Genomic DNA, 26001 nt, shown 5'->3' on the forward strand with positions numbered 1-26001 from the left:
GTGCAGGGTTGGGGTGGGGGGTGCTGGGGGCTGGCTGTGGGGGAGGGGAGAGGGGTGGGGCTGGGAGGCTGCTGGAGTCACGCTGTCTCCAGCTACTGGGACTGAGTGGGTCTGGGGCGTCGCGGGAGGCCTTCCCCGAGGTAGTCGCGGCTCCTCTTGGCCGCAGGGGCGTTGGAGCCCGTCCAGGGCAAAACGCTAGCGTGGCATCCTGAGTTGTTGCTGACACTCAAGTGTGGTCGGTAGAACAGCTTCCTTCGTTTCCCAACCGACTTTTCCTACGTTTTGGGGTTAAAACGTATCGAAATGATGGTGATGGTGGTCAGCACCCTGGTTGTCCTTCATAAGGTGGAGAAAGTCGTCCCCACCCTGTCCCGGTTGTCGTGAGGACTTGACATTTTCTGGTCTGAGAAACCCAAGTGGCTCGGAACACTGATTTACACTCCGGCGGAACATCCCGTGCATGCCAGGCTCTGGGGGTCTCAGCCAATAAGGGGCCCGGGGCTCATGCTCATGGACAGGGTGGTGTGGGCTCCAAGACCCTGAGCTGGGGAGCCAGTGGGGCCCGCGGACAGAGCTGACGTGTTTGGGACAGTCCAGAGAACCTTGTGAAAACGTCAAGGGCTGGAGCAAGTGTGCTGCCCCTTCAGCAGGTGAACAAATGGACGAACTGGCCCACGCAGGTGACAGACAGACTGTGGCCCATCCGGCACTAAAAACGGCCATCGAGCCGCACAGAGACACGGAGGAGCCTCAGACGCACAGCACTGGGTGACAGAAGCCAGGCTGAGGAGGCGACACACGGGGTGGTTCCAAGTCCAGGATGTTCTGGACAAGGCAGGACCACGGAGGCACAGCTGCCGGGGTGGGGGAGGGTGAATGGGAGGAGCACAGGAATTTCGGGGCCGTGGGTCTACTCCAGACGACACCGTGGTGGTGGTGGGCAGGTGTCCGTGACATTCGTCTGAACCCACGGGGTGTGCCGCACCAGGAGTGACCTCGTGTCCGCTGTGGACCGTGGTTCGTCACGTTCGGTGCTGGGTGGGGATGTCGATAATGGGGCCAGCAGTGCGTTTATGGGGAGAAAGTGCTGCAGGGAATCCTGCTAGGTGGCCAGGGTCGAAATGGCTACTTACAATAGACCTGAGGAGTCCTGTAGAAGGGAAGTTTGTGTCCTTTGTTCGAAATTAAATTCTTTAACGAAGAAGGTGTAGAGAGGGCATCGTCCATTTCAGTGCTTGGTTTGCTGTTTGAAAGTCCGAATCATGCTCGCTCCTCCGATTTCTTTCTTTTTTACTAAACGTCAAGGATACGTAGCTATTCGTACCTTAGGCTTTAAGCTCTTTCTAACGTATGTTTTTAATAGCGTTGTCTGGACGCAGATCCCGACCCGCCCGCCCACCCTGACCAGCCTGTTCCTTGTTAGTGATGTTGCGTGTAAATGAGACATTAACGTGGCCACGGGGCTCCGCTTTCCTTCCTTCGACTTGCTGCGACCCCGTTCGAGGTCAGTACTGAATCCTCTTGCGTGAGCACGTGCTCTCCGGTCCTTCGTCACCTCCCTGCCTTTCCCAGGTGCGGGCCGCGAGCCAGGCGCCTCCTCTGTACCTGCAGCTCCAGTTCAAGCAGGCTCACGTGTCCCTCCCCCCGGGAGTGCCCCGAGGTGCAGGGACAGATGTCATCGGCCTGGCCCGTTCAGCCAGTGCAGCACGTGGCTCTTGATCTGCGACTTTGAGCCCCACGTTGGGCATAGAGATTACCTAAATAAATAAAGATTTTCTCCCAATTTTCAGTTTTTGGCCGTTTGACTTGGGGATGTGTGGGTGTGGTTTTCTTTTAGTTTTCTGTTGGTTGGTGCTGAGCTTCTTGAACCTGTACGTGTACATCTCTCACTACATGTGGGGGAGTTTCAGCCGTTCTTGTTTCAGATGTGTTCTCTGTCCCACCCTTCCTTTCCTGGGACACCGGTTACATGCCTGTCCTGCCGCGTGCTCTTGTCCCACAGACCTGGGGCTCTGCCCCTTTTTTCTCGAACTTTTCTCCCCTTCAGACCGGACGGTTACCATTGTCGCACCTTCAGATGCGCTGACTTCTCTCTCCAGCTCCCATTTGCCTTCAGTCCATTCCGTGCATTCTTTGTTTCAGAAATTATCTTTCTAGAACCTCCGCTGGCTTATTTCCTGCCACTTGTGTTCGCTGAGATTTCTCCTCCTCTCCTTCTTGGTGAGCACCTCCTTTTTCCTGGTTCCTGGGAGCACGGTCACAGGGGCCGAGCTGAACCCTTCGTGTGCTAATTCTATCCTTTGGGCTACCTCAAGGCCGGTGTTCGTGGATCGTCTCTTTTTCTGGGGTACGGGTGACATGGTCCCGTTTCTGGTTTTGAGTAGCTTCAGACTGAATCCTGGACGTTGTGACTGACACGTTTTTGGAGGCTCCAGACTGTGTTATCTTCTCTGAGGCGTGTTGACTGGGGGGCAGGGTTACTTTAAGGGGCAGTTAGCTTGTTGTCTGGGCCGAGACTCCAGCTCTGCCCTCCTCGCTGCGGGCAGGGGGCGGGTGTGGTGTGTTCGTTTCTTTTTGCTTTAGCTGGAGCGTGCCGCGCGTGCCTAGCTCTGGGGTCAGCCTCGGATTCAGGCTGAGTTTCTAGGTTAGCGTGTGGGCAGCATCGCCCCCCCCCCCAGTCCCCCGCCCCCTGGGATTTCCTTCCTTGAGTGGCAGCTGCCCTGTGTTCTGGTTCTGGAAGCCAGGAGCCCCAGGCCTTGGCTGCTCTGTGGGGTGCTTGAGATAAAAGCCAGGAGAGACATTACCCGGTGCCTTTGTCTCCAGATAGTCGTTTTAAAGCCGTACCTGGGGGAGCCTGGGACTGATGCGAGCTCCGAGGACGGCGGCAGAAGTGGACTCCACCTGGCTCTCCCGAAAGCCGGGGTGGGGAGGTCCCTAGACTGTGTGCAAACGCGTCAGCGGCGGCAGAACATTTGAGTTCGTGCTTGGGGGCCGTCACGAGTCCTGCCACTGCACGGTCAGCCCCCCCCCCCCCCCCCCCCGTTCTTGAGCGCGCGCCTGGGAGCGCTGCCGGGCCATCACCTGGCCCCGTCTTCCGTGCGTAAGCGTGAGTCCCCCCACACTTGTCACTGTCTGCCTGTCCTTTCCGTTTCGTGCATTTGTTCATTCAGAGTAGGCTCCGCGCCCAGTGTGGGGCTTGAACTCTCGACCCCGGGATCAAGAGTTGGATGCCCCACCCATTCATCCAGACAGCCCCCTATTTTCTCCCCTTTTAAATGGTTAATGGTCATGATCCAGGATGCAGGAAGGGCCGTCTGTGTGCAGGGACAGCAAGTGAAGATTCCCAAGTGGGATTTAGTAACTGGAAGCCTGTTGGAAGGATACAGTGACACTTGCTCCATTGCACCGACTCTCGATCGTAAAATATTCATGAACTCTTCCCTGGCTGAGAGAGGGCTCCGATGGCTCCTGTCCCCAGGAGCCTGTGCTTCAGGCAGAGGAGCGTCTCGGGGCCGAGCGGGGTGTGGCCTCGGGGGACGGGAGTGCAGGGTGCACGGCCAGCGTACAGGACACTTGGAGCAGGAGTCCACCATGGGCTTGCCACCCTGGTCTCTCGCGATGCGGTCACCCTGGGGACGGCATCCAGGGGCTGACCACTGAGTCCTGCCGGCAGATGCCCAACTGGGCACATCCTAGCGGTGGTTGCTGTTGGCCACATGACAGACGGGAGGCTCCTCGTGCTGCATGGAGTGCTGGGCACGTGCGGGGCTGGGGCACTGACCCGACAAACTTGTTCCGAGCCCTGCGGTGGCCACTCGCTTCGTGGCTCCTCTCTGAGGCCTCTTCGGGGCAGGGGTGAAAGGAGCCTTGCCCCCCCCCCCCCCCCAGAGGGGCACGCCAGTGGCTCTTGACTTCGTGTGTCAGTACTGCTTCGGGTGAAGCCCGTTTGAGTGGTAGACGTGCTGAATCAGCGAGGAAACCCGAGGGAATCCTCAGACCATGTCGTCGCATCCCCTGCGGCGTGACTCCTGGAGTTGAAAAAGCGGGCAGTTTGCAAGTGTCCATCCTTCAAACGGATAAACACGAGGTGGCCTACGTGTGTGTGGGGGAGACAGAGCAAGGCGCAGACCCTGTGCTACCGCAGGCACGAGCCCCGACATGGTGCCCGTTGAGAGAAGCCAGCGGGCGCCACGGAGACGCCCAGACGAGCTTGCCGCCGCCGGGGCAGGACCGGACGGGAGAGCTGGGTGTCGAGCAGCCGGCGTCAGCGGGTGGACGGCGGGACCTGGGGGTTACTTCCGGGCCTTGTGCGAGTCTCAGTGCGAGCTGTTAAAACTAGAGGACCCCGTGTCTTAGTGTTGTTCTGTGTTGAAGTTCTTTTTTAACTTTTAAAGCGTGGCGACACAAAACCACCGCCAGGGGGCGCCTGGACGGCTCAATGAAAAGAGGGCATAGGATTCTTGGTCTCGGGGCTGTGAGTTAAGCCCCACGTTGAGTGCAGACAGTGCTTAAAAAGAAAGAGAAGGGAAACGTCAGCTGTGCACACAAGTTGCGAAAATGGAATAACGTGTTGCGGCATCTGCTTCCGTGGCAAGGAGTCCGGCTCTCACCGTCGTCCTGTCCTCTCAGGACTGAGGGACCCCCGGGCGTCTTGCCGAAGCGGCTTCTTTAAGTGCCAGCTCTATTAGACACTGGCGTGCTGTACGAGTCACCCGTGCGGTTTCTCGCCGGTGCGTTCAGGAGTCGGGCAGCCGTCACCGCAGTGAGCTTCAGAGCACTGTGTCTCCCCAGCCCCCAACACCCACCAGCCTGCTTCCTGTGTGTGTGGATGTGCCTGCTCGGGGTGTTTCACGCCAGCAGAATCACACGGCGGGCGGCCTCTTGCGTTTGCCTGCTTTCTTGACCGTTTTAGACACTTGGGATTTTCCAACGCTGTCTGCTTCCCTTTTAGGCAAAGTATATCTCTCAGTGCATTGATGAAATCAAGCAAGAGCTGAAGCAAGACAACATCGCAGTAAAAGCCAACGCGGTCTGCAAGCTGACCTACGTAAGTACTGCGGAACGTTTGCTCGGGCGGAGCCCCCCCAACCCCGACGCCGTCAGGCGGGTTGTAGATTCCACCATCCCTCCATCTGTCCTTCTGTCCACCCGTTTATCCGTCCACCGTCCGCTTCTACCCGCCTGCCAGACATTGACACCGTCATCCCCAGGCGCCGGCCTTGGCACAAAGTTGAGGGAAAGCACGCTGCGACGACCCTGGGGCTCGGGGCATGGTGGGCCCCGCCTGGCCTGGGCCAGGCCCCCCTCTTCTGGCCCCTCTGCTGGTCAGAAGGGAGGTGGAAGGCTTGCCAGGGGCGCCTCGCCACTTTGGGGGTGTGGGGAATTTTAACCAGTACTCCTGGACGCTAGTATTCCAACCACAGGCCTTCCTCCTGTGTTTGTGATTAACATGGTCCTGTGGTTTTCAATGGGAAGGCAAGCCCGTCAGAAGAAGAAATGAAATGCCCCGGGGTGTGTGCGTGGAGAGGCCCGCCTGTTCGAGAAGCATGTGGCGGTCCTATAGGAGCTGAGACAGAATGTTGGACGTTGGGGCTCAAGCCTCGGCGTGTGAGTGAAAATCACCGCGCCTGTCTCTTCAACAGTTACAAATGTTGGGCTATGACATCAGCTGGGCTGCCTTCAACATCATAGAAGTGATGAGCGCCTCCAAGTTCACGTTCAAGGTGAGGCGGGCGAGCTTGCTTTGAGACCTGAACCGCGTGGTGGCGGAGGGTGAGGGTGTCCGTGGCCGGGGGCCACGCCACGCAGAAACAGAGTGTGGGACACGAGCGGCCTGTTCCAATCACACCTCCACGCCTCAAACATCACCAGCTCACGTTTGTCACGTTATTTGTTAACGCCATTTGTGTGATTTCCTTTTTCAACTTAGAGGAACGTCAGTGAAATGATGGGTCCGTGGGATTATGTCTGTGTATCTTATTTTTAGTGTTTATTTATTTACTTTTTTTTTCAACGTTTATTTATTTTTGGGACAGAGAGAGACAGAGCATGAACGGGGGAGGGGCAGAGAGAGAGGGAGACACAGAATCGGAAACAGGCTCCAGGCTCTGAGCCATCAGCCCAGAGCCCGACGCGGGGCTCGAACTCACGGACCGCGAGATCATGACCTGGCTGAAGTCGGACGCTTAACCGACTGCGCCACCCAGGCGCCCCTTCAGTGTTTATTTTTGAGAGAAAGCGTGTACACGGGGGAGGGACGGGGGCAGGGGGGCAGTGGATCTGAAGCAGGCTCTGAGCTGACAGCAGCCAGCCAGATGCGGGGCTCAAACCCATGACCGTGAGATCATGACCTCAGATGCTCAACTGACTCAGCCACCCTGGTGCCCTATATTTTTTAACGCCAGTAAAGATAAATGCGTAACTGTCCAAAAAACGAGAAAGCACTGACAGTCTTGCACAGAGGCCACCACTTGTCACCTGACCCCAGGGCCTCGTGGTCCTTTCTGAGTGTTTTCCTTCACCTCACAAGGGTCCGGCTTGTGAGGGATCTGGAGCACTGCCTCCTCACTCGATATCATAACTCGTAAATATTCTGAAAAACGATCAGCCGTCTGTGTGGCCCAGTTGACGGCGTTCCGTAGTTTTTCCTGGGGTCTCACCAGCCGGGCAGCTGAGACCATTTCCAGGTCCCCTGGGCCTCGCGCCCGCCTAAGGGTCACTGCCTGGGTCAGCCCCGCGCTCCCTCTGAAGGACACCGTCATCCTGCTCACGGGTTACTCTCGGTGAAGAAACAAAATGTTGTGTTGCCAAAATCGGGAGGCGCTCTGCACGTGTACAAGAGCATCTCGTCCGTGTGCCAGTGTGACATAGGTGTCTGCGTCAGCCTGGCAGAGGGACCCGAGTGCTAAGAAAGCCCAGTGCTTGTGATGACTTACGGATTCGATCGTAAAGGGAGCTCCTGGCTGCCCAGGAGGCTGTCAGGACACATGCTGGGGAGAGGACCTTATGAGAACTTGCGTTTCAAAGGCCGGGTCTGGAACTCGGGAGCAGTTTCCTCCTCCTCCTCCTCCTCCTCCTCCTCCTCCTCCTCCTCCTCCTCCCTTCTCCTCCTAGAATGACTTTCTGGCACCCGCCCACCAGTGTTCCCGCGGCCAGCTGCAGGCTGTCACTGCCTGACCAGGGGGCTGCTTGGCACAGAGCACGGGGGGCGGCCTGGGGGCTTCTGCCCAGGGCGCCTGGCCCCTGCCTCGTGTGTGACGCCCTGTGTCTGACTCACAGCGGATCGGCTACCTCGCTGCTTCCCAGTGCTTTCACGAGGGGACCGATGTCATCATGCTGACGACGAACCAGATCCGCAAGGTAGGCCGTCCTTGGCCCTCACCGAGTGCCCTCGAGTCACCCTGTCCCCGTAGTATCCTCCACGCTGGCTTTTCTGCTCTGAACGAGCGGCGAGTCGAAAGCAGTGAGGCCCATAAGCTCTCGCCGTCGTGACCCCCTTCTCAAGCCCGTGGCTCGTGAATGTGGCCACGGCATTGGCAGGAGACGCCCAGGAGTGGTGTGGCGGGCCGTCTCCCTGCCCTCGGGCAGTGGCGAGGCTGGAGGTTGCCAGACATCCTCCTTCCCTGCCCCGGCGGGGGGGTGGGGGGGCCTCTGGGAGTTGGAGGGCTGTCTCAGGCCCCTGTCCCTCTGGGATTGCTCCTCGGGGCTGCACGCCCTTCCCGCGGGGGCCTCCCTGCTCACGGGCCCTTTTAGTCACGCTGCGTACACATCTCAGTCGTGTGTAAGTCTTTGTGTCTTAGTCTCGAAGATCACCGAGTGGTAAATGTCTTCCTCGGCTGCAGAGCTTCGAGCATCTTTTGTGCAGTAGTGAGGGGGTGTCAGGCAGAGGCAGAGCTCACCGGCGGTGGGGTTTGCGGGCCGGACCCCGTGAGTTGCGGGGGCACCCGGTGACCCGGGCCGGGCTCCTGGCCGGGGTATGTGTGGGTGCTTGGCGTGGGCCAGGCCACTGGTCTGAGCACGCGAGCCCGTGGTCGTGAGGAGGTAGTGGTGGTCAGGTTGTATGGCGGAAGCGGACGCCATGGGGCCTCGAGGGGCAAGCCCGGCCGGGAGCGGCCACTGGGGGAGCCTACCGGGGGGGGGGGGGGGGGGGGGTGGGCTCCGGCTGCTTGGACCCCCAGGCGCCAGCCCGCCCGCCCGGCGAGAACAGTCTCTGGCCCAGTGCCAGGGCGCAGCCGTGCCCCCACCCACCCCTTTGTAAGTACCTCCGTTCAGACATCTCTGCGTGGACATGTGCTAGAGGCGGGTCGCTTAGGTCTCTGCTGTCAGCACAGAGCCCGACATGGGGCCCGATCTCACAAACGCATGAGATCACAACCTGGGCCGAAATGAAGAGTTGGACATTGAACCCACTGAGCCCCCACGTGTGTCATTTAAATAAACCCGTGACTTCTGAAACACGGCTTCCGCAGACCGACCCCACCCCCGTCCTCTCGGCTGGGGCTCCTCCCACTTAATGGTGACGCAGGCATCCTCCCCAGAAACTTCTATCTCTGAAAAGCCCCGCGTAAGTCTCGCTGAAGTAGGAGCCTGGCCGTCCAGGGCCTGGGCTCCCCCTTGGTTCCGTCCTGTCAGCCTGGGCTGGAGTGGGTTTCCGAGGTTGGCCTCTTCAGGTTGTCCCCACAGTCTGGAAGGTCAACTCCTAAAATGCCTCTCAGTCTGTTTTTACCACGTATAGATGGGGCTTGGGGGGTTCCTTAGGAAAGCATCCCCAGGGCAGGTTTCTGGCACAGACGATGCTTCCCTGGCGTGGAGGCCGGGCCCTTCTGCGTTGTGTAACCAGAGGCCTCTGGCAGCTGCCGGCCCGAAACACGAGCCTTGGGCCGTAGGTGCCGTGCCTTTGGGCGGGGCCGGAGGAGTGGCCCCTGGTTCTGCTCTGGGGACCCCCGCCGCAGGCCTGGGGGGCGGTTAGGGGCGGTTAGGGCCGGCCGGACGTGCCTTCCCCTCACGTCAGGGATCACAAACAGGCGGGCAGCTCGCGAGCCGGGCACTGGTACAGGCTCGGCCCCGCCTGTGGTCACGGCCCTGGGATGCTGGGCTGTGTCTGTGCGGAGGGCGGTGCCCGCCGTGGGCCTCTGTGCCCAGCGGGGCGGGGACGGCTCTCCCACCGTCCCAGCTCTTTGGGGACAGTCCCAGAATGGGCTGCTGGTCGCTACTCCTCAGACAGGCACAGCCCCAGACTGTGGGCCGGGAGCCCGTGATGCCCGGGTGGCACCTGCCCGCTGACCCTCCTCCTTCCCTTTCCAGGACCTGAGCAGCCCCAGCCAGTACGACACTGGCGTTGCACTGACTGGCCTGTCCTGTTTTGTTACCCCAGATCTTGCCAGAGACTTGGCCAACGACATCATGACACTGGTGAGTTTGCGAGAGTACCCGACCCCCCTTGGCCTTTGCCCCGTGACGTGACTTGGTCCGTCCAGGTGCCTGGAAAATGGAGGTTAACCGTCACACCAGGGACACTCGGGCACGTGGGAGTGGGCCGGGTTCCCCCGGAAGAGACGGGGAACCGGGTTGCCGTGTCCCCCACCCCCTCACCGGTGGGGCCCCGGGCTCCGGCTGTCTCCACCCTCACATCCCTTCGTCACCTTCTTTCACTGGCCCTGCCCGGGGCCTGGGGCGAGCGCCCACGTCCTCCGGCGCGTCCCTGCCACTTACCGCCTCCCTGCCCGGTGGTGGCCGTGGCGGTTGTGGCAGCAGGCCCTGCACGTGGCTGGCGTGGTTCTTCCGGCTCCACCCCTGATGCCGTGTTCTCCTCTGGCCACAACTTGACTTCCAGTGGTTCGGTCCACCTGAAGGGCCAGGACCCCACCCAGGGCTCCTCTCTAGGCTGTCGGAGCATCTTTCTAAAACGCAGATGTCCTCTTAGAAATCGTGGTCCTCAGGGGCACCAGCCGTACACCTGAATCTTCAGCTAACTGGGAGGCCTTTTCCCATCCGGTTTTATCTGGGCAGAGCAGAAGGGCGGCTGCGTTCCCCCTGGACAGGTCCATCCGTCCGGGTCAGCCTGTTTGCCGTGTGGATGGATCAGTCTCAGCCTGTGGTCTCAGACTGTGAGTGCCAGCAGCTTCTAGAACGGGGGCCGGTGCGCCTCGGCCCTGCCCCATGCAGCTGGCCCGGTCGTAACTGACTTTGCCCACACTCGGCCCCGCCCACTCGTTCACATCGTGTCCCTGGTGGCTCTCGAGAGCCGGAGCAAGAGTTCTGCCCTTCCGGCCCAGACGGCGCTGGGTCGTGGGGCTGGGAGCTCTCTCGGGGCAAGGTCCCCAGGGCCCACGCGCGTCGGAGGCAGGAGGCCTTTCTGGCCAGAGCAGAGTCCCGAAAGGACAAGAGTCCGAGACGGTCACGTGTGGAGGGGGCCCTGGCACCCTGCTGTGGGAACGGGCCTCGGCAGCCAGAGGCTCGTGAGGCAGAGGCTTGCTTTCCAGTTCAGGGCCCCGTCCCTCTGTCTGTCCCTCATCGGGTTCCAGCCAGTGTGTGACAAGGGTCTCCGCCTCCGGAGGGCAGACCTGGGGTCACAGGCACAGGGAAGCAGGTTTCAGTTCTGTCCACGACACTATCATGTGACCCCTGGGCTGGGGGCAGTGGAGAGCAGGTGAGCAGGCCTGGCTTGGAGGCCAGAAACCAGATGAGCTGGAGAGAGGGCTTTCCTTCGGGTGATGGAGGGGAGACTCGGGCAGATGCAGGACAGGTGAGCAGGACAGGTGAGCTGGGTGGGTGCGGGGAGGGCGACAGGGGCAGCGGGGGAGGTGAGCAGGGCCGGCGCCGGGAGAGTAGCGGTGCGGCGGGGAGGCTGACCCGACCTCTGTCCCTGCAGATGTCGCACACCAAGCCGTACATTCGGAAGAAGGCTGTCCTGATCATGTACAAGGTGTTCCTGAAGTACCCCGAGTCCCTACGCCCCGCGTTCCCCCGCCTGAAGGAGAAGCTGGAGGACCCCGATCCCGGTTTGTCGATCGGCGAGGGGGTGGCTGGGGGCGCGGGGCTCCGTGGCATCTGTGAGCCCCTGGTGCAGGGTGCTGCAAGGAGAGCGTTGAAGGGGCGCCGGGCCCGGTCTCGCGTCCTGGGATCTCTCCAGACAGCGCCTCCTTCCCTTCTGGCACCTGCTTCCCACGCTCTGGCCTGGAACCCGCCATTTCTCCAAGGAGCCCGGCCCCATTTGTTGGTGTGGGGTTTAGGCGCCGAGCTCTGGGTGCTGGGTGTCCCCTTGCCGCTGGGCTGCCCTTTTTCCAGCCTCTCCGTAGACCCCCGCCGTCCCCACACGGGGGAGCGCCCGCGTCTGTTCACACCTTAGCGCTCATGACTTGATGCCGGTGTCTTGGCCCCGGTCCCCACCACGGGGCTCGTGCCTACTTGTCCTCTATAAATCCTTCCCTCGTTGAGAGCAGTGTCGGGTGGCTTCTGTGACATAAGGCAGGTCCCAGCTTGTCTCTCGGGAGAGCCTGCCTTGTCTTCAGGAGAATCACAGGCCGTGGAAAGTTTTGGTAGGAAAGTAGGAGCGAGGCGGCAGGCGTGGTGGGTGTCCTGAGCCCGGAGCTCCTTGGGACCTGCAGGGGAGCAGCCCACAGACTCAGGCGACGGGCCGCGTCTGTTGCCTTGGCCTTGGCCGCTGGGAGCCTAACCCTGACGTGACTGGTACTTCAGCCCGGCCCACAGGTGATGGGCAGTGTGCCAGGCACAGAGCAGGGCTCCCTGCGCTTGGGGGGACCAGCCTGAGGAGGACAGCCCTCCTCGAGAAGGCTGCACTTCCCCGTGTTGTTGAGACTCTTAACTGCTGCAGAGGGACTCCCTTGCTGATGGGACACCCCCTTGTTTCACAGGGGTCCAGTCGGCCGCAGTCAACGTCATCTGTGAACTGGCCAGGCGTAACCCCAAAAACTACCTTTCCCTTGCCCCCCTGTTCTTCAAGCTGATGACCTCCTCAACCAACAACTGGGTCCTCATCAAGATTATCAAACTGGCAAGTATCCCTCCTGACCTTCCCTTCCTCGCCACGCAAAACGGCCCCGGCCTGTCCTAGGAGTCCCCTGGGCGTGTGGGCGCGGGTCGGAGTCCGCACGGTTCTGTTCCTGCCACGAGTGACCCCCGGCTTCTGTCGTCCCTAGTTTGGTGCTCTGACCCCCTTGGAGCCAAGGTTGGGCAAGAAGCTAATCGAGCCTCTCACCAACCTGATCCACAGGTGAGTCCTCGACCCCCACGTGACCTCGTCTGCCGCACGCAGCCCCGTGCCCCCTCTGGGCCCTCGGGGGGACCCGGGGAGAGTCTTGGTGGCAAGAAGCAAACACACGCCATGGGACTTGGCTCCGGACCGTGAGCTGTGCCACCGAGGCTTGTGCCGGCCCCCCCGGGACACTGGGGGCTGTGAGTCCGTTTTGGAAACAGCACCAGTGAAAACAAAAGGAGGGAAGACCCCTAGCTCACCAGTAGGCCCTGGCCGTCTGGCTGGGTCTCTGGCCAGTTCCGGAATGTTGCAAGAGCTCCCACTCCACTCGGGGTGCCTGCGCTTGAATCACGGACGCTGAGTGGCAGATGGCACCAGAGATCTGCTCTCCAGGGGACCTGGGAGGATGGGCGGCGGGAGGAACGGGGGTTTCATGGCCGCATCAGACCTAGCGCCACGTGCCCTGCGTGAGGCCTTGGGCTCAGAGCGTCTTCGGTTTTAAACAACAGGCATCTGTGCATGTGGTGCGGCTCTGTGGTCTTCAGAGGGGATTAACAGGAAGCCATGAGTCTCGTGACGATGGTGTGGACGGGCTGATGGCCCCCGTTCTCTGGGACAGGTGGCGGCCACGCTGTCAGGTTTAGGTGACTCGGGATCAAGAGCGTCACCTCGGAGGATGTCAGAGTGGAGTAGACGCACCTGGTGCCTGCCCGTGGGTGTCACCCTGGGCCGTACTGGACGCCCCCAGGGGAAGCACTGGGGCCACGGACGTCTGTGCTGTGCCCACCTGTGTGGGGGCCCCTGAGGCGGGGCAGGGGGCCGTCCCAGGTCCGGAGAGACATTTAGGGCAGGTGGCATTCCCTCACGGACATCACAAAACGGGTTCTGGGGACATCAGAGGTCACCGCCGGCGGTTAGAAAGGGAGGCTAGTGTCCCCCGGGGACTGCCGCGGACCCAGGCGACGGGAGCGTGCGCGGCCACCAGGCCTGCCTCCGCCTCGGGCCTCCCAGTCCTCACCCTCTGCTCTTCCTCCGCCAGCACGTCCGCCATGTCCCTTCTGTACGAGTGCGTGAACACCGTCATCGCAGGTGAGGGGCCCGCCCTCCCCCATCGGGACCCCCGGGGGCCACAACCGGCCGTGGGACACATGCGCCCAGGGCCCCTGCCCGCCTCCGGCCTCCAGTGCCGCGTCCTGCCGCCCTCGGCCATGCGCCTCCCCTGCCAGCAAGACTCTCCTTCCTGAGTATTCTAGAGCAAGGCTCCGGCCCCGTGCCGTCCCCCGTGAACTCTCGAGCACAGAACCTACCACGGGAAGGTTTCACAGGGCGGGATCGGAAGGCGCTTCCCTGGCTTGAGTCCGGCTGCGGGCCACACAGCGCGCCGGGGGGTGCGTCTGTCCCTCCACCTGCTGTGTTTGGCCGAGCCAGAGTCGCCCCCAGGCCGGCTGGCCGTGTCCTAGTTTGCCGTCTGGGTCACTTGTTCCTGGATGTAGTGGCCCATGGGTTCACCTGCTCTCTGCCTGATTATCTGGCCAAAGCTTTTGGGAAGGCAGCCTTCTGGTGTCTCCTCACAGCCCCGGGGACAGCCTGAAATTCATTCACAGGAGGCTGGCCCAGGGTCCACACTTTGTGATTGGAACTGCGTGGGCCATGGGTGTTCAGAGGCTCAGTGACACTAGTAGAAAGGGAGGGCGGGCGGGTGGGCATTGGGACAGGCTGGCACCCAGAGGCAGCCAACGCAGAACGTGGAGAGAGGTTTCTCTGTGTCTGGAGGGGTCGATGGAAACCGAGGGGTGGCAGGCCCAGAGCTATCCTTGGTGACGGGCAGGAGATCGGGGAGGGCCTGGCAGCTGCAGGGTCGTGGGTCTCAGGTGGGGGTGGAGCAGGCTCTGGAAATTGCCCTGGACGGGGGTGCCTGCCTCGGGGCTCTCTGTGTTCTTGGCCACAGAGACCCAGCGCCCAGGTTCTCACCGGGGGTCGGTCAGCAGGCGCCTCTGCCGGGCTCGGGCGGAGACCCCAGACCCCAGGAGGGGAGCAGGTCCTCGGCCCAAAACTCCTGTCTGCACAGACAGCTCCGGGACACGAGCCCCCTGCCGGCGAGGGCGGCGGGAGCCCCGGAGTCAGGTGTTCCAAACGCGGTCTCATAAGCCGGCCTGTCCTGGGAGAGTGCCAGGCGTGCCCGTGCTATGTGGTGCCCCGACCGACGCCCCCAGAGGACGTGGGGCGAGGACCGGCGAGTCCCTGAGACGAGGTTTTCTGTTTCAGTGCTCATCTCCCTGTCCTCTGGCATGCCGAACCACAGCGCCAGCATCCAGGTACGCCCCCCCACCCCCCTGACTATCCCGACGCGTCGTGCCCTGCGCCAGGCCCTGTGCAACACGCGTCTATGGAGTTGACAAGGGAGCAAGGGGAACACACGTTTGTGCCCCTGGAGTGTGTACGTGGGCGGTCCCCAAACTATGTCCGTGTTGGAGCCCACAGGCTGCCCTCCTGCCGCGTGGAGTGGAGCCGGGTGTCCCCCTGCCCCTCCTGGTCCCAGGACCTGTGAGCGGGACCAGGGCGCGAGGCAGGCCTGGGATCATGGGATTCACCGTTGTCTCAGAGGCGTGACCACTGTCTCCTTCCCCTCTGCAGCTCTGTGTCCAGAAATTGAGGATATTGATAGAAGACTCCGACCAGAACTGTGAGTTCCTCTCTGTACCTGCACCCGGAGCCTGTGTGGCGCTGGGGCTCTCGATCCCGCACGAGCACAGGCGCTGGGAGTCTTCCGCTGTGCCCCCCCAGTGTGCGCGGGGTGCCGCGGGCTTCGGCAGCGTTTTAAAGAAGCCAGTCTTTTCTCCCGCTTGGCCGCAGCCCCTGCCCGCTGCCCTCGTGCGCCGCCGTCTCAGTGTGTGGCTCAGTGGTGACGGCCCCTCCCGCGTTCAGCCGGTGGAGTTTGAGACTGCGGGTCGTGTGCCCACGCCCCTGGGGGGGTGCGACCCAGGCGAGGTCCCCGAGCCCCAGTCCCAGCGTGGAGCTGAGGGGGCTGCTGGGGAGACGCAGTCGGGGGGTCAGAGGAGAGCTGCAGGATGAGGCCCGGAGCCGCACTGATATCTCCTGCCTGAGGCCTCCCCGGGACCGTCCAGGGGGGCCGGCTCCCCTGTTGGCCTTGCTCGTGCGCCTGCGTGTTCTGTAGACATGCTCCATCAGGGCTTCTGGCCTGTCACGCGCCCCGGAGCCCGGACCGGAGCGCCAGGGGCTCCTGAGGGCCCGGGAGCACTGGCTCCACGTTTTCAGTCCAGATCTGTTGGCAGCAGGGGCTGCCGGACCTGTCCCGCGAAGAGCCAGACAGGGCCCCGTCGCCCCCACCGTCGTGACCACGGGCCACGTGCTCACGCGAGGCTTTTACAGAAGCAGGCTCTGTTGGGACCTGGCCCGTGGAGGCCCGCGCTTCAGTGCCCTGCTTCGGCGACCCCACGTGTGGGTTGCTCAGGGGGAGACATTGGCGCCCCGCATGCGGGAGGTCACCTGGCCTGGGGCGCCCACTGTTGAGGACACCCGGGGGCCAGCGTGCGGCCCGTCCCGGCGGCGTCCACGTCGTCGCTGGCTCCTCACAGGCCCCGAGGGCTGTGAAGGCGCGTCCGTGCTAACGGTGTCTCGCCGTCTCCGCAGTGAAATACCTGGGCCTGCTGGCCATGTCCAAGATCCTCAGGACGCACCCCAAGTCCGTGCAGGCCCACAAGGACCTCGTCCTGCAGTGTCTGGACGACAAGGACGAGTCCATCCGCCTGCGGGCCCTCGACCTCCTGTACGGAATGGTGTGTGCCCCGCCCCGGTCTGTGCTCCCCGCTCCCCACACCCGTCCCTGGGCTCCTCCCTCACCGGCTCCTCCCCTCCCCCCAGGTGTCCAAGAAGAACCTGGTGGAGATCGTCAAAAAGCTGATGAGCCACGTGGACAAGGCCGAGGGCACGACCTACCGCGACGAGCTGCTCACCAAGATCATCGACATCTGCAGCCAGTGCAACTACCAGCACATCACCAACTTCCAGTGGTCCGTGCCCCACAGCCCTGGGGGGCGGGCGCCGGCGCGGGGCGCGCTCCTCAAGGGCTCCCTCCCGCAGGTACATCAGCGTCCTGGTGGAGCTGACTCGGCTGGAAGGCACCCGCCACGGTCACCTCATCGCCGCGCAGATGCTGGACGTGGCCATCCGCGTGAAGGCCATCCGCAAGTTCGCCGTGTCGCAGATGTCCGCGCTGCTCGACAGCGCCCACCTGGTGGCCAGCAGCACCCAGCGCAACGGCATCTGCGAGGTGCTCTACGCGGCCGCCTGGATCTGCGGGGAGTTCTCCGAGTGAGTGTGCTCCCCGGGGAGAGGCGTGCCGGTCGACCCGCATCCCCGGTTCCCTGGCGGCTGCCCCAGGGCCCCCTTCCTGGGCCGCTGTCTCTGGGGACAGCGCGGCTTTAAGTGCACATTTCCGACCACGAGCCCCAGCGAGGAGCCGGTCACGGCGTGGCCCGGGGTGACGGGGTTTCTCTCCAGTGTCCTCTCCTCCCTGCCCGTCGCAGCCGCGGATGTTCTGTTGCTACAGCGATGCTGTCGAGCTGGTTTTGTTTTCTTTTCGTTTTTTTGGTTTTTTTTTTTTTGTGCTGCTACTCCGTCGTCGTCCCGTCGTTGCTGTGGGTTCTTCCCTAGAGTCCTGTCCATCTGCCCTGGTGCCTGGGGATGGGGGAGCGCCCACGTGACCCCTGTGGCGGGGCAGCCTGCTCATCAGGCCCTTCTTGTCCGCAGGCACCTGCAGGAGCCCCAGCAGACCCTCGAGGCCATGCTGCGGCCTAAAGTCACTACCCTACCCGGCCACATCCAGGCCGTGTACGTGCAGAACGTGGTCAAGCTCTACGCGTCCATCCTGCAGCAGAAGGAGCAGGCGGCGGAGCCGGAGGCGGCCCAGGACGTCACCCAGCTCATGGTGGAGCGGCTGCCCCAGTTTGTGCAGAGCGCGGACCTGGAGGTCCAGGAGCGGGTGAGCGTTTCTCGGGGGTCTGCCTCCGGAAGAGCCTGTGTCTCTCGTTTGTGGCCGGCTTCGCCTTTCCCAGAGGGCATCTTGGAGAAATCTGCTTTCCGGGGCTCCCTCCCGGCCCTGGGGATGTGGGCGGGTTCTGGGCCCCCGTGGCGGGGGAGGCCCCGGTTGGTCCTCCGCGGGTGGAGTGCAGCGAGAAGGGGGCAGGTCGTGAGAGAAAGAACGAGTGGGAGGTGCCGGCCTGCAAGGGAAGTATCGGAATCAAGCCGGTTGGCAGCAGGTTCCTGGGTGGGGTGGCGGGTGGCCGGGGACCGGGCTGCTTGCTGCGGGGAGACCGGTCTGGCACGTGCTGCATACAGCAGGCGGGTGGGAGGGAGCTCGGGGTGGCCGTTTCTGGTGCCCCGGGGGCAGCGGAGGGCTCTCAGTTATCCAGACCTCACAGAAGCGTTCAGTGCCCCGGCCTCGAGCCCTGCGTCAGGCTGGGAGCTGCACTCGAGCCGAGTCCCAGGTCGGAGTCCGCAGAGGACAGGCAGCACGGCGGCGCCTGGTGCCTCCTGGAAGTTGCTGTTTTGGGTTGTCTGGGTCTCGGAGGACAGTGCTGTCTCTGCTTGTGACTCCGTCTTGTTTGGGGGCCCGTTTCAGTCTTTGTCTCCTGCAGACTGACACGGCGGCCAGGGCCTTTATCTTCCTCCCCGGGTGCTTCTTTGTGGCCCGTGGCTTCTCTCGGTGCCTTCGGTATATACGTACACACGTGTATATTTTTTTAACGTTTATTTGTTTTGAGAGAGCGCATGCGCACAGCAGAGGGGCGCAGAGAGAGAGGGGACAGAGGATGTCAAGCAGGCTCTATGTTGACAGCAGATAGCCCGATGTGGGGCTTGAACTCACCAGCCTTGAGATCAGGGCCTGAGCTGAAACTGGACACTTAACTGAGCCCACTCTTGTGCTGCTCTCAGTGCCTTCTACATGTTCTCAGTAGGGTCAGACGAGAGGCAGCCACTCTCCTGGGCTGGGCAATGCGTTAGGGTGCTAAGTGGCCTACAGGGCCAGTCCTCTGTGACCAAACTGTGACTCCCCTGTGGTCTCCTCAGGCGTCCTGCGTCTTGCAGCTGGTCAAGCACATCCAGAAGCTTCAGGCCAAGGACGTGCCGGTAGCAGAAGAAGTGAGTGCCCTCTTTGCTGGAGAGCTGAACCCAGTGGCTCCCAAGGCGCAGAAGAAGGTTCCAGTTCCTGAAGGGTGAGCTGCGTGGCCTGTCAGAGGACATGGGCCAGGATGGCAGGAAGAGCAGTGAAAGAACCACAGTGGGGTCTTGACTGGTGTCCCTGTCCCAGCTGCCGCCCCCCGGAAGTAGACGGGGCAGCCCTTGCCTACAGATACCGGGTATGATGAGCCGGCACGGGGTCCCCAGAACACAAGGAGGGTCACGAGGGGCCCACAGACTCTCACTGGGCAGCCATGATCTCAAGTGGCGGCCTAGCTTTTGCGTCCTCGTCTCCGAGAGGACAGGGGGTCCCTGTCTCATCTGCCCCATGAGCGTGTGAAGCTGGCACTCGGGCTGGAGCTGCCTTGTGACCTCCCTGCATCTTACAGCCTGGACCTGGACGCTTGGATCAATGAGCCGCCCTCGGACAGCGAGTCTGAGGACGAGAAGCCCAAGGCCATCTTCCACGACGAGGAGCAGCGCCATGCCAAGCAGCGGCAGCCGGAGGCAGAGGAGGAGGAGCTGGCCCGGGTGAGCACCGGGTGCGGGGAGGCCGGGCTTTGTTCCCACTGGGGCCTCCGGGGCGGACGGCCTCGCCCAGAGCAGACCCTGGACCCTGACCCCCCAGGTGGCTGAGCACGTTCCTGTCCTGTCCGATCTGAGCTTTGTCCCAGTACCCTCAGGGGAGCACTGAGCCATCCTGGGAGGTCTGGGTTGGGTTTTGTGCAAATGAGAAGTGGTTTCTCTTAAGGCCTGAGCTTCTCAGAGAGAGTCACGGGGCCTGGTTTGGCATGCAGGGGGTTTCACTTGTGCCTTCCGGGTGGAGGGTTTGATTGTCTTTTATTAAAAAAAAAAAACCTTTTTTAATGGTTATCTTGGGGGTAGAGAGAGAGAGAGTGCATGTGTTCATGTGCATGAGCGGGGGAGGGCAGAGAGAAAGGGAGGCACAGACTCTGAAGCAGCTCCAGGCTCTGAGCTGTCAGCACAGAGCCCGACGTAGGGCTTGAACTCCCGGACCGTGATATCGTGAGCTGAGCCGAAGTCGGACGCTTAACCGACTGAGCCACCCAGGCCGCGCCCTTGGAAGATTTTATCTTACTTTAAAAAATGTTTTTTCTTGGGGCGCCTGGGTGGCTCAGTCGGTTAAGCGTCCGACTTCAGCTCAGGTCACGATCTCGCGGTCCGTGAGTTCGAGCCCCGCGTCAGGCTCTGGGCTGATGGCTCAGAGCCTGGAGCCTGCTTCCGATTCTGTGTCTCCCTCTCTCTCTGCCCCTCCCCCATTCACGCTCTGTCTCTTTCTCTCTGTCTCAAAAATAAATAAACGTTAAAAAAAAAAAAAAGTTTTTTCTTAACGTTTATCATCCAGCTGGGAGAGAGAGACTGGGACAGCGTGAGTGGGGGAGGGGCAGAAAGAGAAAGAGAGACAGAATCTGAAACAGGTCCCAGGCTCTGAGCTGTCAGCACAGAGCCTGACACGGGGCTCGAACTCATGAATTGTGAGATTGTGAGCTGAGCCGAAGTCAGATGCTCAATGCACTGAGCCCTGCGGGCGCCCCTCCGGTGGAGGGTTTTATAACAACATGCAGCCTTCAGACAGCTCAGGAAAGTCCAGAGATGCTGCATCCCCTCAGCTCCCCACCACACCATGCCTTATCATCCTGAAATAAGGGGTCCCCTCGTGGCCTGTCCTGCTCTCCTCCTGCCCATCTGCAGGCTGAGCCTTCAGGCAGTGTGATCTGACCCCCAGCTCAGCTCTTTGTTACTGAGCGACCTCAGACAGCTCACCCAACCTCTCTGAGCTCACATCCTTGAAACAGAAGGCCATCTCCACATCCTGGGGTCTTTTCTGAGCTCTTGCTGTCCCCCCACTTGTTCCTGCTGCGGTCTCCCTATTGGTCAAGGGCCACCAGTAAAGTACTGGGGCATTCCGGGCCCGCCTGGGGCCTGGAACATGGACGCAGTCCGTGCCTGGAAGGGAGGGTCTGTTCCACGTGCATTCACTGACTTGCACTTCGAATCCTGTCCCTGCAGCGTCGAGAAGCCCGGAAGCAGGAACAGGCTAACAACCCTTTCTACATCAAAAGTTCCCCATCTCCCCAAAAGGTGAGGCTGGCCCCAAGTCGTCCTTGAGAGACACTCCCCTCCCCCGAGCCCCACAGCGCCCCCATCCGCTCTCGGGAGGACACCAGGGGCCCCCAGCTCCAGGCCAGTGTTTGGTTGTCACAGTAGGTCCACGTGGCCCAACTGCCAGGTGGGTCTGAGCACCAAGACCTGGGAGCAGGTGTGGATGTGGGGTATTCCACATGACTAGAACGTGCTAGATCTTAATCCAGGTGGTGCCTGCTGCCTTCCTCCGTGTCCTCCCCCCGCTGGGCTCCCCCTGGTAGACGCAGCTCCATATGGGTGCTCCATTGCCCGCCTCTGGGGATTGCCACGGCACCTCGTGGCTCCGCTCAACTTTCTGAGGGGCCGAGGTGGCCCACACCTGGCGTGCACCCTCACCAGCGCCTGTGATGTCTGACTTTGATTTTAGCGCTCGCAGGGGGTTCAGGCTGCATTGCTTTTCTAACTCGAAGTAGGTGACCCAGACAGAAAGCTGTGCCTCGGCCCTGTGCCTGTTGGTGCTGACGGACCGTTCCCCAGTCTTTAGGGGGCTGTGCTCCCCAGGATGCCCCGTCGCATCTGCAGGGGTCCCGCACACCGCCGGCTGCGTGCGTGTGTCATCCTGGGCCGTGGCCCCACCTCAGGCGTCTCCGTCTGTCCATGCGTCCTGCCCGGTAACGCCCACTGCTTGCTTCTCCAGCGGTACCAGGACACGCCCGGAGTGGAACATATACCCGTGGTGCAGATAGACCTCTCGGTGCCCCTGAAAGTGCCAGGCAAGTATTGGCACAGGCGGTGTGAGCCCTGGGAACCCATGAGCGAGGGGGTGGGGGCCCGAGTCTGGGTCCCGGATGCTGCCGAGGGCCAGCCTCACCAGCCCCGGACCTGCCCCCTCCTGCATCCTTGGCTGGAGTAGTTTCCAGATTGGAGGGTGAGTGGGGGGGTACACGCCAAGGGCCCCAGCCTCTCCATGCTGGCGCTGCCTCGTTTCTCCCTGGACCCTGCCGCGCCCCCACTGCCACCCCCACCCCCGCCGCCGCGCGCCCGCACGTCTGCACTCGGAAAGCCTCTGCCTGCTCCCGGGCAGCCGCGGTGGCAGCCCCTGTGAGCTCCCTCGCCCCCTTCTGGCGCAGACCACGGTGGGCCGTGGGCCGCTCGCCCTGCTCAGCCCCCAGGGGCCACCCTCCCGCACGTGGCTCTCGGGGCCAGGGCGGCGCTGAGCACCGTGGGGCACACGCCTGCAGGGATGCCCGTGTCGGACCAGTACGTGAAGCTGCGGGAGGAGAGGGAGCACCGGCAGAGGCTGGAGGACAGGAGGCGGGGGAAGAAGAAGGACAAGGACAGGAGGGGCAAGCCGCGGCGCCACAGCTCGCTGCACGCGGAGAGCGACGAGGACGTCGCCCCGGCGCAGCGGGTGGACATCGTCACCGAGGAGATGCCCGAGGTCGGCCCGCTGGGGCCACGACGGGCGGGGAGCGGGTTCCCTCCGCGGGCAGCTGTCCCGCGGGCACCACCGCCGCTCCGGGGCCACGCTCGGGCGGGCCTTCCCGTCACTGGCGTTCTCGGGGGGCCCCTGGCGTCCCGACCTCTTGCCTGCGGAGTGCCCGTGGGGGCGGGGGGCTTCGCAGACCCCGGGGGGCTCGGGCCGGACGGACTGGATGCGCTTTCTCTCTCCCCTCAGAACGCTCTCCCCAGCGACGAGGACGACAAAGACCCCAACGACCCTTACAGGGCCCTGGACGTCGACCTGGACAGGTAAGCACGGGGGCGGAGCCGGGCCGTCCTGTTTCCTGTGTCCCCGTCAAGTGCTCGCCATGACGCACCCGCCTGCCCCCAGGCCCCTGGCCGACAGCGAGAGGCTGCCCGTCCAGAAACACAGAAACGCCGAGACTACCAAGTCCCCTGAAAAGGAGGACGTCCCTGTCGTGGAGAAGAAGATCAAAAAGCCCAGGAAGAAAGAGAAGAAGCACAGGGAGAAAGAGCGAGAGAAGAAGGAGAAGAGGAAGGAGGAGAAGGAGGTGGGCGCGGGCAGCCGGGTGCAGGGACCCTGCAGCCCCCCACGCTGAACGCCACATCGCCCCGCGCCGGCCCACGTGGCCACGGCGGGGCAGGCCCGGGGGTCGTGCCGGCGGGCGGCCGTCCAGGGCTGCTCGCCGTGGCGCCGGTAGGGCGGGAGGTGCCGCCCGGTCTCCCCGTGCGCGGGTCCCCGCGGAGCCAGAGCGGCCGCGTCCGGTCAGGGTGGCGCCGCCCGTGCTCCTCTGGAGCCTGCGTTGCTGCTTCACCGAAGGCACGTCTTCCTGTGGTTCCAGGGCGAGGACTTCGATTTCTGGCTGTCCACCGCCCCGCTGCCCGCCGCGGCCCCGGCCCCGGCCCCGGCCCTGGTAAGAGCCCGGTGGCCTGTGCCGGCCCCACCCGGTCCTCCACTGGAGACACGGGTGCACGTCCGGGCTGTCTGCCCCAAGGTTGCGTGGGCGCACAGACCAGCGAGGTTGGGGCCGGCCCAGCCGGTGGCTGTAGGAACGGCCCCCGGCCCCGCCTGCAGCCCCTCGGCCGGGCCTGGCCGCCTCTCCACCCTGGCGGCCGTGCGCTTCGGTGCCGACCGGATGCCCCGTGTGCTGAGGGAGGCCGGGCCGGGATGCGGGGCTGGGGGCGCAGAGGACACCCTGTCCCCGGTGCCAGTTGCCCCCTCGAGCCCCGCTGCCCGGCTTCCTGCAGGGAGAGCCTGGAGCGAACACCGTCACCGCTGCCCCTGAGGGAGGGGGCGAGGAGCCCAGGAGAGAAGAGCGAGGCGACGAGGACGAGGACGGAGACAATGAGCGGGACCCCGAGAAGGTGAGGGCACGTGCCTTGGCTGCCCTCGTGGGGTGGCCGTGTGGCTGTGCAGGAGAGGGTCGTTCCCGAATCCCGCGAACGGGGGTCATGGGGGTCCTGGTGGCGGCTTCTCGTGTTTGCGTCTTACTCGGTAGTAACTCACCTATGGGAAGTCGCACCTTTTCACAGTCTGTGGTTCAGGGGCGTTCACCGTGTTGTGTTACCATCACCAGTGCCTAGTTCCGGAACATTCCCTCTCCCCAAAAGAAACCACATCCCCACCCGTGGTCACCCCCCACCCCCTGGCCCCCACGAGCTCCCTTCCTGTCCCCGGATGAACCCGTTCTGGACATTTCACACACACGGACTCACACCCCGCGTGGCCCCTCGTGTCTGGTCCCCTCCCTGAGCGTCGTGTGTTCGGGGTCCGTCCTCGGGCAGTGGGTGCGGACGCCTTGTTTCTGCTCGCGGCCGAGGGACGTGCGCGTGTGCGGTGGACAGGTGCGTGTCCGTTCACCCACTAAAGTTTTCACCTCTTGGTTGTCGTGAGTCGTGTTCCTGCGAGCGTGTGCGTGCGGGTTTTGGCGTGGACGTGTGTTCTCGTGCCTGCGCTGAGGAGCTGCCGGGCCACGTGTCCACGTGTGGGTTCTGGCTGGTCTCCCTGTGCGTTTTCACCCGTCGGCGGTGAGCCGCTAGGTCCTCGCCTGCTCCCCGCGGACCCGGGGGTTGCTGGTGTGTGCACTCTGCCGTGAGGGCCGTCGAGTGGCCTCGGTGCGTGTCGTGCCTCGCTGGGCAGCGGCGGCCAGAGAGCGCCGAGGGTTGAGCCTGGCCTCTCTGCTCCAGAAGGCTTCGAAGCATAAGAAGAAGAAGCGCAAGAAGGAGAAGGAGGAGAGACCCAAGGACAAGAAGAAACCCAAGAAGAAGCAGCCTCCAGGTGAAGAGGCGGCAGAGCCCGTGGAGAACGGCGCGCTCGCTGACGAGCCTCTCCCGGTGAGGGGTGCTTCACTCGCCCCCCGCGGGCCGGAGGCGCCCCCACGGCCCGCCGAGGCCTCGACGCAGGGACAGACCCGGGCCGAGTCTAGGAGCCGCGTCTGCGGGCCGGCGGGCAGTGGGGCCTCGGTGGGCGCGGGCGGGTGACCCCGGGGCTGTGGGCGTCGGGGGTGGCGCTCGTGTGGCGGGACGTCCCCGAGGTGCAGGCGTGCGCTGCCCGGGACCCCCGGGGGCTCCCCGCACCCCGCTTCTCGTCGGTCCCGACGTTCCCACCGGAGCACTTGGCGGCTGGCGACGGGCCCGGCCCGGCCCGTGAGCCGCCGCCGCCCTCGGGTTCTCGCTGGCCGAAGCTGAGCGTTTTCCTCTCTTCCCAGCCTATGTCCAGCTACTGCCTCCTGGCCGAGAACTCCTACATCAAGATGGTGAGTGCGGTGGGCATTGCAGGGGGGCTGGGGCGGCCTTGGGCTCCTTTCTCGGGGTGTGAGGAGGGACGCGGTAGGGCCCAGGGGCAGGGAGCGAGCCTTTCTAGGGAGAGAGGCGCACGTGGGTGCTTGCCGCCACGTGGGCCCGCGGGGCCGGCTGGCTGGGGGGGCCCCGAGGGCCGACGTGATGGCCAGCGGCTCTCAGAGAAAGGGCGGGAGCGGCCGGGACCACGGATGGAACCGGGGCGGTTTCCCTCGCATGAGGGTTCGAGTACTTTCCCCTCTCGGACGCGTTGTACGTTTCCACGGCGGGGTTGCCGGCACTCCCAGGCCCCTCGTGCGGGCCCCGGAGGCTGAGGCCGGCCTTGCCCTGCAGACCTACGACATCCAGGGCAGCCTGCAGAAGGACAGCCAGGTCACCGTGTCCATCGTCCTGGAGAACCAGAGCAGCAGCTTCCTGAAGGGCATGGAGTTCAACGTGCTGGACTCGCTCAACACCAGGCTGGCCCGGCCGGAGGGCTCCTCCGTCCACGACGGCGTCCCCGTGCCTTTCCAATTGCCCCCAGGTACGTGGGCCGTCGGGCAGGGCGTCGGGGCTCCCGCCGACCCAGGCCCTCTCGGTCCCAGGAGCCCCCTTTCCTCCTGTCACCTGCTTCCCGACCGGGGCGGGCAACGCTGAGGACAGGCCCCGGGCGGGGGCAGTGCCGGACCCCAGCTGGGCAGCACCCCGTGCCGCTCTCGGGACCCACTCTTTGTCCCCTTGTCCTCTTCCAGGCATCGCCAACGAGGCCCAGTTTGTATTCACCATTCAGAGTATCGTCACGGCCCAGAAGCTCAAGGGGACCCTGTCCTTCATTGCCAAGGTAACGGGGCTGGAGGCGGGGCCCAGAGCCCACGGACACGTCCGCGGGCCCAGAGCACCCGCCCCCCTGGGCCCTCCTCACCCCGTGCCCCCACTCCCACAGAACGATGAAGGGTCGACCCACGAGAAGCTGGACTTCAAGCTGCACTTCAGCTGTACCTCGTACTTGGTCACGACGCCCTGCTACAGGTGCGTGGTGCCCACCTCCCTCCTGCTTCCGCTCGTCGCGCAGTTAGCCGGCAGACACCCTCGGCCTAAGGCAGGAGGGCCCAGTCTGCCGTTGGCGCAGAAGGTTGGCTCCGGCGAGCGTCCGCCAGCCCGGGCCACGTGGCAGATACACGCCTCGTGGCCCAGGCGGCAGACGGGTTCTCTCCTGGTGCCAGAGGCCAGAGGCCGCG

General features: G+C 63.4%; 1 protein-coding gene across 2 annotated transcripts in view; it reads left to right on the top strand.

The window, feature by feature from the left end:
- AP3D1 (adaptor related protein complex 3 subunit delta 1) overlaps positions 1 to 26001 on the top strand; it is a 37518-nt gene that overhangs the window by 6925 nt on the left and 4592 nt on the right. The window contains exons 2-29 of one of the 2 annotated variants that reach the window (XM_027049335.2): positions 4952 to 5047; positions 5643 to 5723; positions 7279 to 7359; positions 9304 to 9411; positions 10871 to 11000; positions 11874 to 12013; positions 12159 to 12232; positions 13254 to 13303; positions 14480 to 14529; positions 14849 to 14897; positions 15866 to 16011; positions 16097 to 16245; positions 16316 to 16546; positions 16985 to 17216; positions 18305 to 18450; positions 18805 to 18946; positions 20447 to 20518; positions 21219 to 21294; positions 21763 to 21962; positions 22200 to 22273; positions 22356 to 22536; positions 22828 to 22893; positions 23234 to 23350; positions 24173 to 24319; positions 24694 to 24741; positions 25118 to 25307; positions 25516 to 25604; positions 25707 to 25792. In XM_027049335.2, coding sequence (XP_026905136.1) covers positions 4952 to 5047; positions 5643 to 5723; positions 7279 to 7359; positions 9304 to 9411; positions 10871 to 11000; positions 11874 to 12013; positions 12159 to 12232; positions 13254 to 13303; positions 14480 to 14529; positions 14849 to 14897; positions 15866 to 16011; positions 16097 to 16245; positions 16316 to 16546; positions 16985 to 17216; positions 18305 to 18450; positions 18805 to 18946; positions 20447 to 20518; positions 21219 to 21294; positions 21763 to 21962; positions 22200 to 22273; positions 22356 to 22536; positions 22828 to 22893; positions 23234 to 23350; positions 24173 to 24319; positions 24694 to 24741; positions 25118 to 25307; positions 25516 to 25604; positions 25707 to 25792 — 3251 coding nt within the window. The remainder of the gene's footprint in view (positions 1 to 4951; positions 5048 to 5642; positions 5724 to 7278; positions 7360 to 9303; positions 9412 to 10870; positions 11001 to 11873; positions 12014 to 12158; positions 12233 to 13253; positions 13304 to 14479; positions 14530 to 14848; positions 14898 to 15865; positions 16012 to 16096; positions 16246 to 16315; positions 16547 to 16984; positions 17217 to 18304; positions 18451 to 18804; positions 18947 to 20446; positions 20519 to 21218; positions 21295 to 21762; positions 21963 to 22199; positions 22274 to 22355; positions 22537 to 22827; positions 22894 to 23233; positions 23351 to 24172; positions 24320 to 24693; positions 24742 to 25117; positions 25308 to 25515; positions 25605 to 25706; positions 25793 to 26001) is intronic. The other variant, XM_053220185.1, reaches the window with a different exon arrangement.

The sequence above is a fragment of the Acinonyx jubatus genome, chromosome A2, assembly GCF_027475565.1.
Source record: "Acinonyx jubatus isolate Ajub_Pintada_27869175 chromosome A2, VMU_Ajub_asm_v1.0, whole genome shotgun sequence".
NCBI classification, from domain to species: Eukaryota; Metazoa; Chordata; class Mammalia; order Carnivora; family Felidae; genus Acinonyx; species Acinonyx jubatus.